The sequence below is a fragment of the Coregonus clupeaformis genome, unplaced genomic scaffold, assembly GCF_020615455.1.
Source record: "Coregonus clupeaformis isolate EN_2021a unplaced genomic scaffold, ASM2061545v1 scaf4014, whole genome shotgun sequence".
NCBI classification, from domain to species: Eukaryota; Metazoa; Chordata; class Actinopteri; order Salmoniformes; family Salmonidae; genus Coregonus; species Coregonus clupeaformis.
The window spans coordinates 18,778-33,249 of NW_025537468.1; the positions used below are offsets into that span (position 1 = coordinate 18,778).

The 14,472-nt window shown below is 44.7% G+C and overlaps 1 protein-coding gene, 1 long non-coding RNA gene and 1 pseudogene across 2 annotated transcripts; 2 read left to right on the forward strand and 1 right to left on the reverse strand.

The window, feature by feature from the left end:
- Nucleotides 1–218: 218 nt before the first annotated feature.
- On the reverse strand, nt 219–3,827 carry LOC123490449 (annotated as a pseudogene).
- Nucleotides 3,828–7,890: 4,063 nt separating this feature from the next.
- On the forward strand, nt 7,891–8,363 carry LOC123490450. The gene is made up of 3 exons (XR_006660963.1): nt 7,891–8,010; nt 8,108–8,144; nt 8,288–8,363. It is a non-coding gene; the product is annotated as an uncharacterized LOC123490450 (long non-coding RNA).
- Nucleotides 8,364–9,640: 1,277 nt separating this feature from the next.
- LOC123490451 lies at nt 9,641–10,816 on the forward strand (the record flags this gene model as incomplete). Its single annotated transcript, XM_045220484.1, has 3 exons — nt 9,641–9,751; nt 9,894–10,583; nt 10,677–10,816. Coding segments are annotated over exons 1-3 (941 nt in total), but the record flags the coding sequence as incomplete, so codon positions are not given.
- Nucleotides 10,817–14,472: the final 3,656 nt, after the last annotated feature.

Genomic DNA, 14,472 nt, shown 5'->3' on the forward strand with positions numbered 1-14,472 from the left:
TTATCAATAAAGAAAAAATCTTAACTCTATCTTTATCATATGGAAAAATGTAATGTTTAATTACTCCATTGTTTACAAACAAATAATTTACAATTTAAGTACAGTACTGAGACCCCATGTTTTGAAAATATTCAATTATTTTTTGTTCTCTGAAACACAATGATTTATTTTCAATAAATTGTTTTCTTTCATAAAATAACACTCCCCATACAAATGAATGACAGGTCAATACTTTTATTCTTAACATCATACAAAATGATTTCCAACAACCACACAATACAGTAACATACATACGTGCTCAATATAACCTTGAATATGAACAGACATCAGATACAGTTCAAATGTATCACTAGCTGGTAGGGAATTGGTAATAAAACTTGCTATCTTTAGAAATTATATTTATTTTTATACAATATGTAAGGAACCATAAGAAAAACATTTGTCATGGATGACTGGCTAGTTGGAACCAGAGCTATTTCAGTGTTCAGTCCTTAATGTCCTTCCCAATAGTTACTTAGATTTGGAAACATTAGCCGAACATAACACAATGTAAAACTAACAATAAGTAATGTTAAATCCTTTAATCAATGGGAACATGTTATGGTCAAAGATAGTTCTAGAAAAGTGGCTTGTCTCTTTATGTTGTTTCAGGACTGGGGCTTTCCACTGGGCTCTGTTGAGAGAACAACGCCCCCAGTAGACAGTCAGTAGCACTGCAGGCAGTGGGCTCCTCTCCTCCCAGACACAAAAGCCTGTGGTACTGAGCCTGTGGAACCCAGCACAGCACCCTGGAACACACACACACACACACAGAGACGCACAAACACACACGCACCAGGCACACACAGTGTGAGCTATATTAACATGGTACTTGTAAGGTACTTAGTCTTAAGTAGAGTTTGTGCAAAAAAAATCTTATTTAAACAAGTCAAAGATGAAAGAGTGTTGTGTAGCGATCTGAGTGTGACTTTGTACCATTCGTAGATGTCGTCTGTCACAGGTTCAGGCTGCGTTTGGACCCACTGACCGATTGACCACATCCTGACCACGTTGCCTATAGCAACCGTCTCCCCTTTACCCTCTCCATCGCCCCCCTCAGCAGGCTCCTCAGGGACGTCCTCGTAGCACAGGAAGTAGCTGCTCGAGAAACACACAGTCACACACAAATACAGACACAGACACAGGCAGTGAGATGCCATCTGATCAACTGTTCTTAGGCCTGAATTCCAAAATGTACATTGTCATCCAACATCTCAGTTCAAAAGAGTCCCAAAGTATTCTTGGCACTAATATTGTACTACAATTATTGTTTATTGACATGTTATGCCTTACTTTAACCCCTTTCTCTACCTCCCCCTCTCTCTCGCTCTCACTCACTAATCTGTCTTGGTAGCTCTCTCTTTCCCTGCCACTGGCTTGTCCTCCTCTGTCTCTCCCTCCATCTCGCCATCAGTTTCCTGCTGTAGGCTCTCTCTGGGTCTCTCCACATTCCAGGCGCATGCGTTTGTACAGGCCAGTGTCGACCCCAGCCAGGTACGGGGCTGGACAACAGTACCGGTATATGGACAGCCTCACACTGTCTATCTGACACTTGCCTATGTAGAAATGGGAGATACTGGAATGGAGAGAGGGGAGAATGATAGATACATAAATGGCTAGATGAAGGATTGTGGAATGAATGTCAGACGAATGAGAATAAGGATTGACAAGTCCAAGCAGCTGTCCTCTAAAATATTTGGCTCATACTCCAGAATGTTCCATTTGTGGATCTAAATACAGGTATTCAAGTAGTGTTGGTACATATCCTCGCTGTCTGATGAAAACCTTGTAACTCAAATTTTGTGTTGAAAGCACTAAGTTTCCTCAGTGTACTCTGAACATTTCATAACTCTAGGACCAAGAAAATATATTCAAAATAGCTTCTGAAATTTCGAAATTGTAAGTTCGTTAAAAATAGTCTAATATGGGAGTTTTTTTCAATTTCCTGAAAAGTGTCTGTTTTGGAGATGAGGTTTTCACCCGACAGCGGCGCTATGCGTCTGTATGTGCCTATGTGTGTGTTTAGTGGCTCACTGCCTTCAGATGTTATGGTGTAAGTACAGAGGAGGCTGGTGGGAGGTGCTATGAGGACGGGCTCATTGTAATGGCTGGAATGGAATAAATTAAATGGTATCAAACACATCAAACATATGAAAACCACATGTTTGACTCCATTCCATTTACTCTACTCCAGACATTACAATGAGGCCGTCCTATAGCTCCTCCCACCAGCCTCTTCTGGTAAGCACAGCACCTGGCCGGCTCAGCCTCCTCCAGAGAGAGAAAGTCAAAGGAGGCGTAGGTCAAGACCAGCTGCTCCAGCCTCGCACACAGCTGCTGGGAGAAGTCTAACAACTGGAGAGATGGACAAACACATAAATACAGACAGACAGACAGACAGACAGACAGACAGACAAATACACACAATTACTCAATACACACCATTCTCAGTTTACAGCATCTCTTGATTTTTCTCTATTATTTCTCAAACCTCTCATAAGCCTTTATTCTTGACCAGAGTTGATTCACAGAGACATTTATGTTTGTGTGAAGTGTAGAATACATTTAATATCAATAAACAGTGCAAAGGGAAGGGATCACTGCCGCTACCTCACTTTCCAACCAAGGTGCATGAATTGAGGATAGAGAGGCGATTCAGCAACACTTGTCAATAAAGAGGGACAGTTTTGTCCTACCCGGATTCAGGTGAGTAGGATTGTGTTTCGGAAAGGCTCTTACTCGTGAGCGGATGTACACGGGCAGAGGCGTGCGCTGGGGCAGGGAGCTGCGAGCGGTCGACTCCAGGTAAGTGAAGTAGGGCTGACAGGTCCGCAGGAAAGTAGGCACCACACAAGCAAAGTTTTCCTTTTGCAGATTGTCACGTCTGCAGACAACACACACACATGGTTATGTAACAGGACAGGGATTCATTATGTATTACTTTAATCCTTTTGATAAATAATAAACAATAACTTGAAACACCACTAGATGCAATTGTATAGTTCAGGTGCACTAATCATTGACTCACCTAACCTTTACCTATCATTATCTTAGACTACATTAACAACTTTCCTAACTGACTCTAACGTTAACTGTATAAAAGATGTGCCTGAAACTCATCCACCTTATTCAGCAGGTACTGGAGTTGCTGTTCAATGGGTCTGAGCTTCTTTTCCATCATGTTGATGTCATGGCATGAGGACGTGGACTTCCAAGCCGCATCCCCTGTGCTGTCCCTTTGATCGCCACATGAGGGCGCCAAAGCACGATCCTCTAAATGCTCCACATTTTCTGAGAAATTGCGGGAAATAATTTGCTGATTTGAATTTGACTAGCAGAGTTAGCACGTTTTTCGTCTACATAATTATTAAGCTACCTATGCATTTTGACAGAAAGTCACCTGTGTCTGGTGATGATTCAGGATTATTTTTCGTCTCCCCCCGTTCCATGCTTTCTTCCTGTGTGACCTGGCTTTATGGTGAGTTTGCTTAGGTTGACACCTCCTCGAAATCCTTCATTAGCTAGCTAGCTTTAGCTTGTCAGCTAGCTAGCAACTGCACTATAAGACACGGGTTTCTTGTGTGTTGTGTATTAATTGAACACTTTACAAGTTACAACTTTCTGAGCCAGTATTTTCATGAATTGAGGATAGTTAGCTATTAGCTAACTAAGCGACACCTACCCCACTTTCCCCAATCCTCTGAATGCTTGTGAAGAGCTCATGTGCAGCGCCATGGACGTTCCGGTCCCACGGTCAGTCCAGGACTTGACAAGTACGGTTCTCAACCTCTCTCTGTCTCCAGCCTCCTCTCTTTCCCTTGGCGTCTATATCTGACGCTCGGTCCCATCTCAACTGATTTAGTCTGTCTGCAGGCTAGCCTAGCGCGAGAACTACTACTACGAGAGCGTGAGAAGCAACCACTAGAGCGAGCGGACCCCTCTGCTGGCCGAAACATGCACAAAACCTCTTGACAATTATGTGGGCTTATTTATATACATAATTGGAGATAGACAACCCTTCTGCCTAGGAAGACTAATAAATAAATGATTGCAAAATGTAAAAAAAAAAGACCATATATCTTACACCATTGTCATTGTCAAGCCAAATATTATCGTTTGTTTGACAACACTGGTATGAAAAAATATATGCTTTGATTTGTCAATATTAGTATCCCCAGTAGCTATATGAATAGAGTTATACTAACTAACTCTATCAAAAGTCTAGAAGTGAGTGTGCGGAGTGCATACTGATGATGACCACCGGCTCCACGCTTCGATTCATGGCTCTCTCAGTTCTTGCAACCAGAGGGCAACATTGATAAATAAAACCCCACTGAATCGAAGTGAATTGGGTTACATTACATTTTAAACTTTTTAGAGATTTCGAATGTGATCAGAACATGTATTAATCTCTCGGCGTGGTCGCTGTGCGCTGTTGTTGTTGACATAATCGTGTATGACGTAATATATGAGCCTATGACATAAACGCAGTCAAGAAATGATTAAGTTGATTGGCTCAGTTGAGTTGATAGTTTGCGTAGGACAGTCATCCTCATGTTCAAAGACATTACTTTGCCTGGACAAGAAATTCTGTGTAACTGTATGTACAGCTAAATTTACCAGGATTTTATTTAAAATGTTAGAAAATTGAAGATAAAAATGTATTTGTTTATAATTTTTCTATCATGGTACAGGTCCAATCTGAAGGATGTTTTAAAATAAAATGGGTAAAAGTCATAAACGGTTAAGGAGAGTTTGTCTAAAGGTAAGTCTCATATAAGAAAATAAAAAAAAAGATATCTGTGTGTCTCTGTAATGGGGGAAATATTTTTAGTAGTACAGCCATATGCTAGGGGTTTTAAAACCTCTCCTTGAGGACCCCCAGACGTTCCACTGTATTCCACAGCTAGCACACCTAATTCAACTTGTCAACTAATCATTAAGCCCTTGAATAGGTGAATCAGGTTTGCTTGTTTAGGGCTACAACAAAATTGTGAAATGTCTGGTGTCCCCAAGGAGAGGGTTGAAAACCACTGGCCTATGCAAAACAGACTGAAATGCTTTATGTTTGGAAAAGTGGGCATAAAAATGGAGGGCTCAAGTGTAATTTATTTCATTACATTCCTCTACCCCAGGCTGGGACCCTCCAAGTTAGTGCTGGAGAACAGGTGCTTCGGACAGATGACCATAATGGACCAAGGCTGCCAGCACTGGTGGACTGCCCCAAGAACAGCCCCCTAAAAGGTTAGAAACGGCTTTGAGTTCTGTTGCAAAACGCTTTGAACAGTTCAGAGTGAAATACGTATCAGTTCAATTGGAAAACGTTCAAAACGTTTTGTAACGTTAGGCATGCTGAATGTACTCCAGGCAAACCTCTCAGAGCAGACTGGTTGGCTCTAAGCCACACCCACTTCAGTTGTGATTAGGCTTTTAATGTGATTAAGCCCTGCCCACTTCCAATTTTGGTCCCATCTTCGAATCAAATCCCGAGTGCCTGCCACATCCGTTTTGATCGGCTCTTGGTCAGAAATGCTATGCCTTAATTGGACATCCATTTTTATTGGTTCGTTGGTCAAGTGGATAGTGCTGTCATTCATATGCTAATGATGTATAGGGCTAAACCACGCTTGTCCATTTTTGGTCACCCCCTAATCTGAGCTCCGCCCACATCCATTTTGATTGGCACCTTGGTAGGGGATGGGCAGGTTGTATACTGGGCCATGTTCAGTGGCAAAACGTTGTTGAACATTGCCGATACAAATGCCATGACTAGAGCTTACGTGATTCCTTATTCTCATGTTTAAGAGGCATGTTTGTTCATTATAGCGTAATTCTATCTGAATGTTGCTAAACGTTGTCTTGCTGAACATGCCCTGGTTGTATAAGGACGTTTTGTTTTGAAATCTTTACCTGGTGGTAACTGTGAGTTGGTTGTAATGTAAGTTATATGACGTGTTCTCAACCTGTTTTTTTTTTACAATGAGATAATGATGCATGGGTCACTTACTGTACTAGTTAGAACCAATAGCATTCAAATTCTGATTCTTATTCTAATTCTAAAGTTAGCCCTTATGTGACATGTCACTCAGTACCGTCATGTCTATGGTGAAAGAGATGGTTTCTATGGTGATACGATTTTGCTAATATTGTTGTTTATCTCAGAACTTCGTGCCGAAGCCCCCCACGAGGCCCCAGGCTGAGCGGTCAGGCCAAGATGGCCAAGGCCGAAAAAGAACGCCAGAGAGGCCGTGGAGTCCAGAAAGGACAGAGAGGCCAAGGCAGCGGCAAAAAAACAAGCCACCAAGTAGTTGGTGTGTTGGCGCTGCCTACCGCTTCTATCTACAACATCCAGTTACAGTGAGATTGATCACCACTTCCGAAAATACTTGGATTTATTGATAGAATTCTTAAAGGATATATGGTGGAAGGATCAACTAATGGCTCGACTCTCCTCTTTCTTTAGGTGTCCTGCCGGCTATCAAGAACACTAAAGTGACGAAGGTGGAGACAACAGGTGGGTGTTGGTGACACAGTGGTTATTCAATAGAATCGTTGCCATGGTTACGAGCTTGTTCAGCGGTAATTCTGATTCTCTTCTCTTTCAGTGCCACCAGGCCCCATGACACCTGAGGATGAGGTGAGAATGAACTTCCCTCTCCATCTTTTGATGACCCCCCTTACCCAGAGACCCCCAGAGAGTGATGTCACCTCCGATGCCACTTCTCTGGCGGATACACCCCGTGAGATGACACCTGAGAACGAGAGGAGGCGTCTTCTCTAGAGGACTTCCTGAAGTCTCACCCGTGAGTTCTGCTCTGAACCGTGTTATGTGCAGTAGAAAAAAATTGAATCTAGTTGCCAGTCTACTAACCAATGATTCCTGGTGTTTGTTTGTTTTCCAGTCAGAGAAAGCGCATTAGGAAGTTCCTCAAACAAATGGTAAGTCCCCCATTTTTTCTTCTTTACCCATTTCTACTTCTTTACCGACTAATCATGCTAACAACAACAAAAACGTGTAACTTAAAGACTAAGAGGAAATGCTGTCATTTAAAAATGGTTGTTTTCCGTATTTCTTTCTAAGAATGTGACCATAGAGGACCTGGAGGACATGTCCTATGTCGTTCCTCCTGCCAGCGATAGCTCTGTTAAGGATCTCCAGTCGAGAATCATCCAACTGCTCCTTCCGGGGGTCAGGGGTGCTGAAGAAGGTCTCGGAGACGTTCCACCGGCGGAGCTCTGAGCCAAAGGGGAGGCTCAGGGGCGGGAAGCCCCCACGCCCAATTCTGAGACAGACAAGGAGCTTCAGGGTACAGCAGACATGGTTGTGAGTAATATCCTGAGGAATGCCCAGGAGGACCTCTTCTCCTCTGGTATGAATGACCTGGAGACCACCAATCAAGGCATCGCTCTGACCGATGAGAGGCTCTCCAGCTGCTCTGGGTCATCACAGGGATCGAGCCGGTCCAACATGCCAGAGCTGGTAGAGTGTGTGGATGCTCCACCGCTTCTATCTACAACATCCAGTTACAGTGAGTATTGATCACCACTTCCAAAATACTTGGATTTATTGATAGAATTCTTAAAGGATATATGGTGGAAGGATCAACTAATGGCTCGACTCTCCTCTTTCTTTAGGTGTCCTGCCAGCTATCAAGAACACTAAAGTGACGAAGGTGGAGACAACAGGTGGGTGTTGGTGACACAGTGGTTATTCAATAGAATCGTTGCCATGGTTACGAGCTTGTTCAGCGGTAATTCTGATTCTCTTCTCTTTCAGTGCCACCAGGCCCATGACACCTGAGGATGAGGTGAGAATGAACTCCTCTCCATCTTTTGATGACCCCTTACCCCAGAGACCCCAGAGAGTGATGTCACCTCCGATGCCACTTCTCTGGCGGACACACCCCGTGAGATGACACCTGAGAACGTAGAGGAGGCGTCTTCTCTAGAGGACTTCCTGAAGTCTCACCCGTGAGTTCTGCTCTGAACCGTGTTATGTGCAGTAGAAAAATTGAATCTAGTTGCCAGTCTACTAACCAATGATTCCTGGTGTTTGTTTGTTTTCCAGTCAGAGAAAGCGCATTAGGAAGTTCCTCAAACAAATGGTAAGTCCCCCATTTTTTCTTCTTTACCCCATTTCTACTTCTTTACCGACTAATCATGCTAACAACAACAAAAACGTGTAACTTAAAGACTAAGAGGAAATGCTGTCATTTAAAAATGGTTGTTTTCCGTATTTCTTTCTAAGAATGTGACCATAGAGGACCTGGAGGACATGTCCTATGCGTTCCTCCTGCCAGCGATAGCTCTGTTAAGGATCTCCAGTCGAGAATCATCCAACTGCTCCTTCCGGGGGTCAGGGGTGCTGAAGAAGGTCTCGGAGACGTTCCACCGGCGGAGCTCTGAGCCAAAGGAGGCTCAGGGGCGGGAAGCCCCCACGCCCAATTCTGAGACAGACAAGGAGCTTCAGGGTACAGCAGACATGGTTGTGAGTAATATCCTGAGGAATGCCCAGGAGGACCTCTTCTCCTCTGGTATGAATGACCTGGAGATCACCCATCCAGGCATCGCTCTGACCGATGAGAGGCTCTCCAGCTGCTCTGGGTCATCACAGGGATCGAGACGGTTCGACCTCTGTCATCAGGCAGTGGAGATGGAGAGGGTTTATCTCCAGAGAGACACACCCCACTCCAGTGTCAGTGTGAGAGAACTGGGGCCAGTGAGGAGGGCCAAGAGAAGGGATGTCCATAAAGCCCTCAGTGAGGGGTCCCTCAATGTCTTTGCCCTGTTCAGGGAGAGGGCAGGGGAGATTTGGCAGACCAGCACATGGGACATGGAGCAGACCCAGCCTCCCAGCACCCCCCACATCCAGCGAGGAGGATTTGTGGGACAGCGACTCCAGCTTGTCTCATGGGGTTGGGGAGGAGGAGAGGGGCAGCTCCCTGATCCTGACCCCCAGGCCTCCACCTCACTCTCTGATCAGGACAAGAGGGCACTAGGTTAGTTATTATGTAGTCTTGTCTCCTTTTGCTCCCTTGTTATTATTGTTATTGCCATTTACAATGTGACCAAGATGTTTTGGGGTGGGGGTGCTGTCCATGGGGGGAGGGAGTATTTTCTCCGCTCTGCTGACAAGTCATTTTCTCCGCTCATACAGGAGTCATAAAGGCCTAGTTCACTAATTTTGTGAAGAAAATCATCTATAAAAAATAATAATGATATATCTATATATACATTTTAAATAAATGTTGATTTGACTAGAGGACGTCTGCCAGATCCTGACCGCCTGGGTGGAAAAGATGCTGAACAGGACCTGCAACGACAATTACAGGGCCAGTGTCATCATCCAGAAAGGTCCATTTATAACCTGTTTTACCAATATGACCAGTATTAACCCTGTTATAACCAGTGTAATAACCAGTGTATTATCATTATAGTAAATGTACTAGATACTGCATAGTGCTATACATGGATGTGGCTTTGAATCAGTTCAGAGTATTAGTGTGTTTTCTTAGGATTGGATTCTGGTGCCAGGGACAGGTTCCCTTACACTCAGTGTCCTTCTTCGTCAGAGGAAGAAGAGGAATTGGTCACGAGTGTCATGACTGTCTTACACTCAGAGCCCTCCACCTCAACCAAGGCAGCACGGGCAGCTCCTGCACAGACCCTGGAGTTCAACCCCTGTCTGGATGAAGATGAGGTGGTCCCCAGGGTGCGGGATTCCTGACGACCATGGGTGCGGGATTCCTGACGACCACTCAGGCAGCATGGGCAGCTCCTGCCCAGACCTTGGAAGAAGAGGTCGGGGGAGCTGATGTCTCTGAGGTGAGTACCAGCTCCTGACCCCCACTGAGGCCAGGCAGGGCCTCCTGGGGAAGATTCCCTCTCTCCTTCCGGGTGAGATCCTCATCGAGGAGGACATCTCCTTTCGCAGCACTCCCAGGGACACCGTCATGAGCCCCCAGACCCTGAAGCTTATCCTCCAGGGCATCATGCGCCGACTGGAGGCCTCAGAGTTCCCCCTGGCCATGATGGCCAACGACCCCTTCAGGCTGATGAAGAATCTCTTTGTGGAGGTCCAGCATGCCCTGAAGTATGCTGACATCTCTGTCCTCTTCAGCCTGGAGGAGAGCATACAATTCAGGGGGGAAGATGCAATGAAGGCCATCGTGAAGGCTGCGGCTAAAAGGTTGGATTCCAACCAGGCTCAACTGCGTGCCGCACGCTATGGTGGCGAGGTAGCCGTCTGTTGCATGGCAGATACCATCGCGCACGTCATAGGCGACTACGCCCAGGACTGGAGTTCTGACGGCCATTTTGGAGCGAGGAGGAGCCTTGGTAGTGGGAGGTCACGCTCCTCCTCAAGCTCCTCAAAGAGTGACATCACCCTCACAGAGGAACTCTTGGCCCAGGGGGAAACCCTAGAAGAGGACCAAGAGGAGGTGGCTGCGATCGACGACAACAAGAAATGTGACTCTGCTAGCTTGGAGAAGGCCAGCAGCAGCTCCCTCTCCGCAGACCTTGTGGACAGCACCTCCACACAGGTAAGGAGTCTACCATTAACCAGTATGTTGTTTAGTTATTGGGGCTGTTTGATTGTGAGGCACCAACTCATATCTGTTTGTCTCTCTACTAAGAAGACAGTGAAGGATGAGGCTGTGAAGGAAGGAGTGAGGAAGTCAGGAGAGGGGAAGCGAGGTCGCAAGAAGACCCTGAAGAAGAACAAGGTGTCTCCCCTTGGCACTGATGGTAAGTCCTCCCTTCTGTCAGTCCACATGTCTATTTGTCTTCAACAAAATTATATTATTTCACCACATAGTAATGTTAGGGGAAGAGACTATGATGAAGTTATCAGGGTCTTATTCATTAAACGGAAGTAACAGGGAGGAACTTCCTTGAACAAAAAAAAAGGTGTTTTTGTTTTCCGTTGCAAAAGTTTTTTTTACGGTTTGTCCTAATGATGTCATGCCATGTTCTCTGTCACCTGTTCAGAAACCGTGGCTGATGAGCCGGGGAAAAAACGATCTCTCCTCCTGAGGATTACAGCTGCCCTGGCAAAACTATTTTGCTTCCCCTGCAAAAAGAGAAGCGGCAAAAAGTAGTTGTGTGGGTATACCCACTTAGTGCACTTCAGTGCACTTGCCTCCTCTCCACAAACCCAGAGTCAACAGAAGAGGGAGACAAACCCCCCTACTCACAACCCATTTGATGATTCCAACCATACCCCCACGCTATTGTGGCGAGGGAGCCATCTGTTACATGGCAGACACCATCGGACACGTCATAGATGACCATGCTGAAGATTGGAGCTCTGACGGCCATTTTGGAGCCAGGAGGAGCCGTGGATTGGGAGTTCCCACTCCTCAAGTAGTGACATCACCCTCACCAAGGAGCTCTTGGCTGAAAGGGCCAAGGAAGCGGACCAAGACGACGTGGCTGATGATGAAACTGGCATGACAATACCCCCCCCCAAAAAAAAATTACAAACCATTACAATCCATGATGATTCCTCCCATAGCCCGGCCCGGACCTATTTCATTCAATAAACATGTACTTGCATCTATTTTGAACCTCTTTTTTTGTTTTTAACAGGCCTACTGTAGACTACAAATTATTAAGTGCAAATTGATGTGTGTACTGCATCAATATTATGAGTTCACTGTTTCAGTCATTATGAGTTCACTATGCCAGTCATTATGAGTTCACTGTGCCAGTCATTATGAGTTCACTGTGCCAGTCATTATAGTTAATCTAGGCTTTAACACTCTTAACTGTATTGGTATTGACACAATAAGAGTTACATTTGAGTATTTTCTAAATGTGTGTTTCTGAGGGAATACATCTGCAATATACTGCTAATAATGTTAATCGAGAGGGAAAAATACTTCTGGAAATTTACAAAAAAGAATAGATCATATTCTTGCCTTTGACAGTTTAGATCATTCAAATGTAATAGCTTCAGGGTTGTGGAGGTCATAGTCTCTTATGACGGCTACCAAAGTCCATCCTGCTTTCACAACTCACTCGCACTAGTCCAATATCTTAACCTCTCCCTACCGGAACCTAATCGAGTAGCTGGCCCGGCACTCACGCAAGATTTGGTTCTGGGTTGCAGAGATTATGGAGGTCAAAACAAGGTCTATGGCTGCGTTTACACAGGCAGCCCAATTCTGATCTTTTCCACTAATTGGTATTTTGACCAATCAGATCAGCTCTTTTTCCAAGAATTGGGCAAACGATCATAATTGGACTGCCTGTGCAAACACAGCCTGTCATGTAGGACCTGACCAGGAAAAACTCTGATCTGATAAACTGTCAAAGGCAAGAACATGATCTATACTACTATTTCCAAAAGTATTTTTTCAATAAAGTTTTACATTATTAGCAGTATATTGCAGATGTATTCCCATAATATACTCCAGCAAGCAAAAGCCTGGAAACGGAACAAGGTAAAATCAAATAAACTCCTGCCCTATACCCCACAAGGAAATAGGATGAAAGACTTGATGATGTGTATGTAGGCTATGTTTATTTAGCCTGCTCATTACTGCTATCAGATGTAAGCAGGCTATTTCTGGTGTGCATTTTCACAGCCTTTGTGTGATGTGTTTCACCTAACAGCACCTATGACCAGGTGCTCCTTTGCTCTTCCGTCTCAGTCTACCTCTGGCAGTATCAAATTCTCGGTAAGCAAATCTCCCATTTGCATGCCCTGCGATTTGTTTTCGTTTTATTCAGCTATAGTTTGAGTTTCTGCTTATGTAGGGATAAGGAAGTCAATAGGGAAAGGGGATACCTAGTCAGTTGCACAGCTGAATGCATTCAACCGAAATTAGTCTTCCTCATTTAACCCAAGAGAGGTGCGGGGGGCTGCCTTAATCGACGTCCATGGCGCCCAGGGAGCAGTTGTTGTTGGGGGTTAACTGCCTTGCTCAAGGGCAGAACGGCATATTTTCCCACCTTGCGCTCGGGGAAATCGAACCAGCAACCTTTAGGTCATTGGCCCAACGCCTTAACCACTAGGCTACCTGCTGCCCAATAGAGTGCATAGTCTCTCTCTCTCTCTCTCTCTCTCTCTCTCTCTCTCTCTCTCTCTCTCTCTCTCTCTCTCTCTCTCTCTCTCTCTCTCTCTCTCTCTCTCTCTCTCTCTCTCTCTCTCTCTGTGTCTCTGTCTCTGTCTCTCTCTTCTGCACAACACTGTACCTCAGTTAGTCTTTGGTACTATTGTTATGTATTGACCTAATGGCTTGTAGACTTTAGAAAAGTGGCATTTGCTTAATGTAGGCTAGTATGTATCCACTATATATTTGGGCTTGCTTTCAATATTAGATAATGAGTTTAACTTGTAGATTTCTGATATTTAATGCTGTACAGTCATATACTTTTTATTCTACTGTAACTGTACTCCATTTACAATCTTGTGGTTGTGATTGTATGGGCACAGTATTACTTGTAAGCAGAGTAATAACAATAGCAGTTGTTTTGTGTGTGGCGAAATAGCAAATCTGGAATAGGGGAAAGAGATAAGCAACAGTTTGTTCATTAGGAGAAGATGGAAATGACAAATCCATGGTCTGGACATGGTCACATGATACATTGGGCGCGCTCCTGCTACCTACCATACACATTGCGCCAGCGCAACCGCGCGCAGCTCCACCAGAAAAAAGTGTAGCCTCCCGCTCAAGCCATCATCGGCAATGCGCGGACAGACAAGGCGATATTCCTCTGCCCTCCAAAACCAAACGAAGAGCAAACAACAACGCTTTTACCGGTGACACTCTTCGGTCATTCGGTAATATAAGGTAGTCCGTTTGTAACGCAAAATGGCTCAAAGCGGATTAAAAGAAGGCTTTTGTGTAATGTGATACTGGGAGACTGACGCTTGTTCATGTTTCACGGATGTTACAGTTTTTTTTTGCCTCTGTAGCGTTGTATGTTAGCAATGGATCGCTATCCTCTTCGCGGAGTCTGTTATGCGGATAGGGAGGGAGTCGTGCCGTTTGTTCCCCCTTGTGCTCTAGCTGTTGATAGCTAGCCTCCAAAGAAAATAACAATGAACTGAATCAAACAGTTTTGTTTTAGGCTTTTACCCTGCTGATATTTTAAAGACACACCCGGGAACATTTTTGTATTTGTTGAACGAACCTTTTGTTGAAACTAGACAAACATTTTGGGATCACCAGCTTCTTTGGGCAGTGGTGCATTGAGGCGACACAACAATGGGATTATCTTTGACCATTGACTGAGAATTGTTTTTAAAAGTTAATTTATCTCAGAGAATATAGTGGTGAGTTTTTGGACAGAGCGCATATTTGCGCGAAATTTGGATGACTTGACAATCTACCTGCCTAAATTTGTGGAGAAGACCATTGTGAGGACTCGCCTGGGCAAGTCGCAGTGTCCAGTCTAGTTGGTCTGGTCTAGAACGGCTTC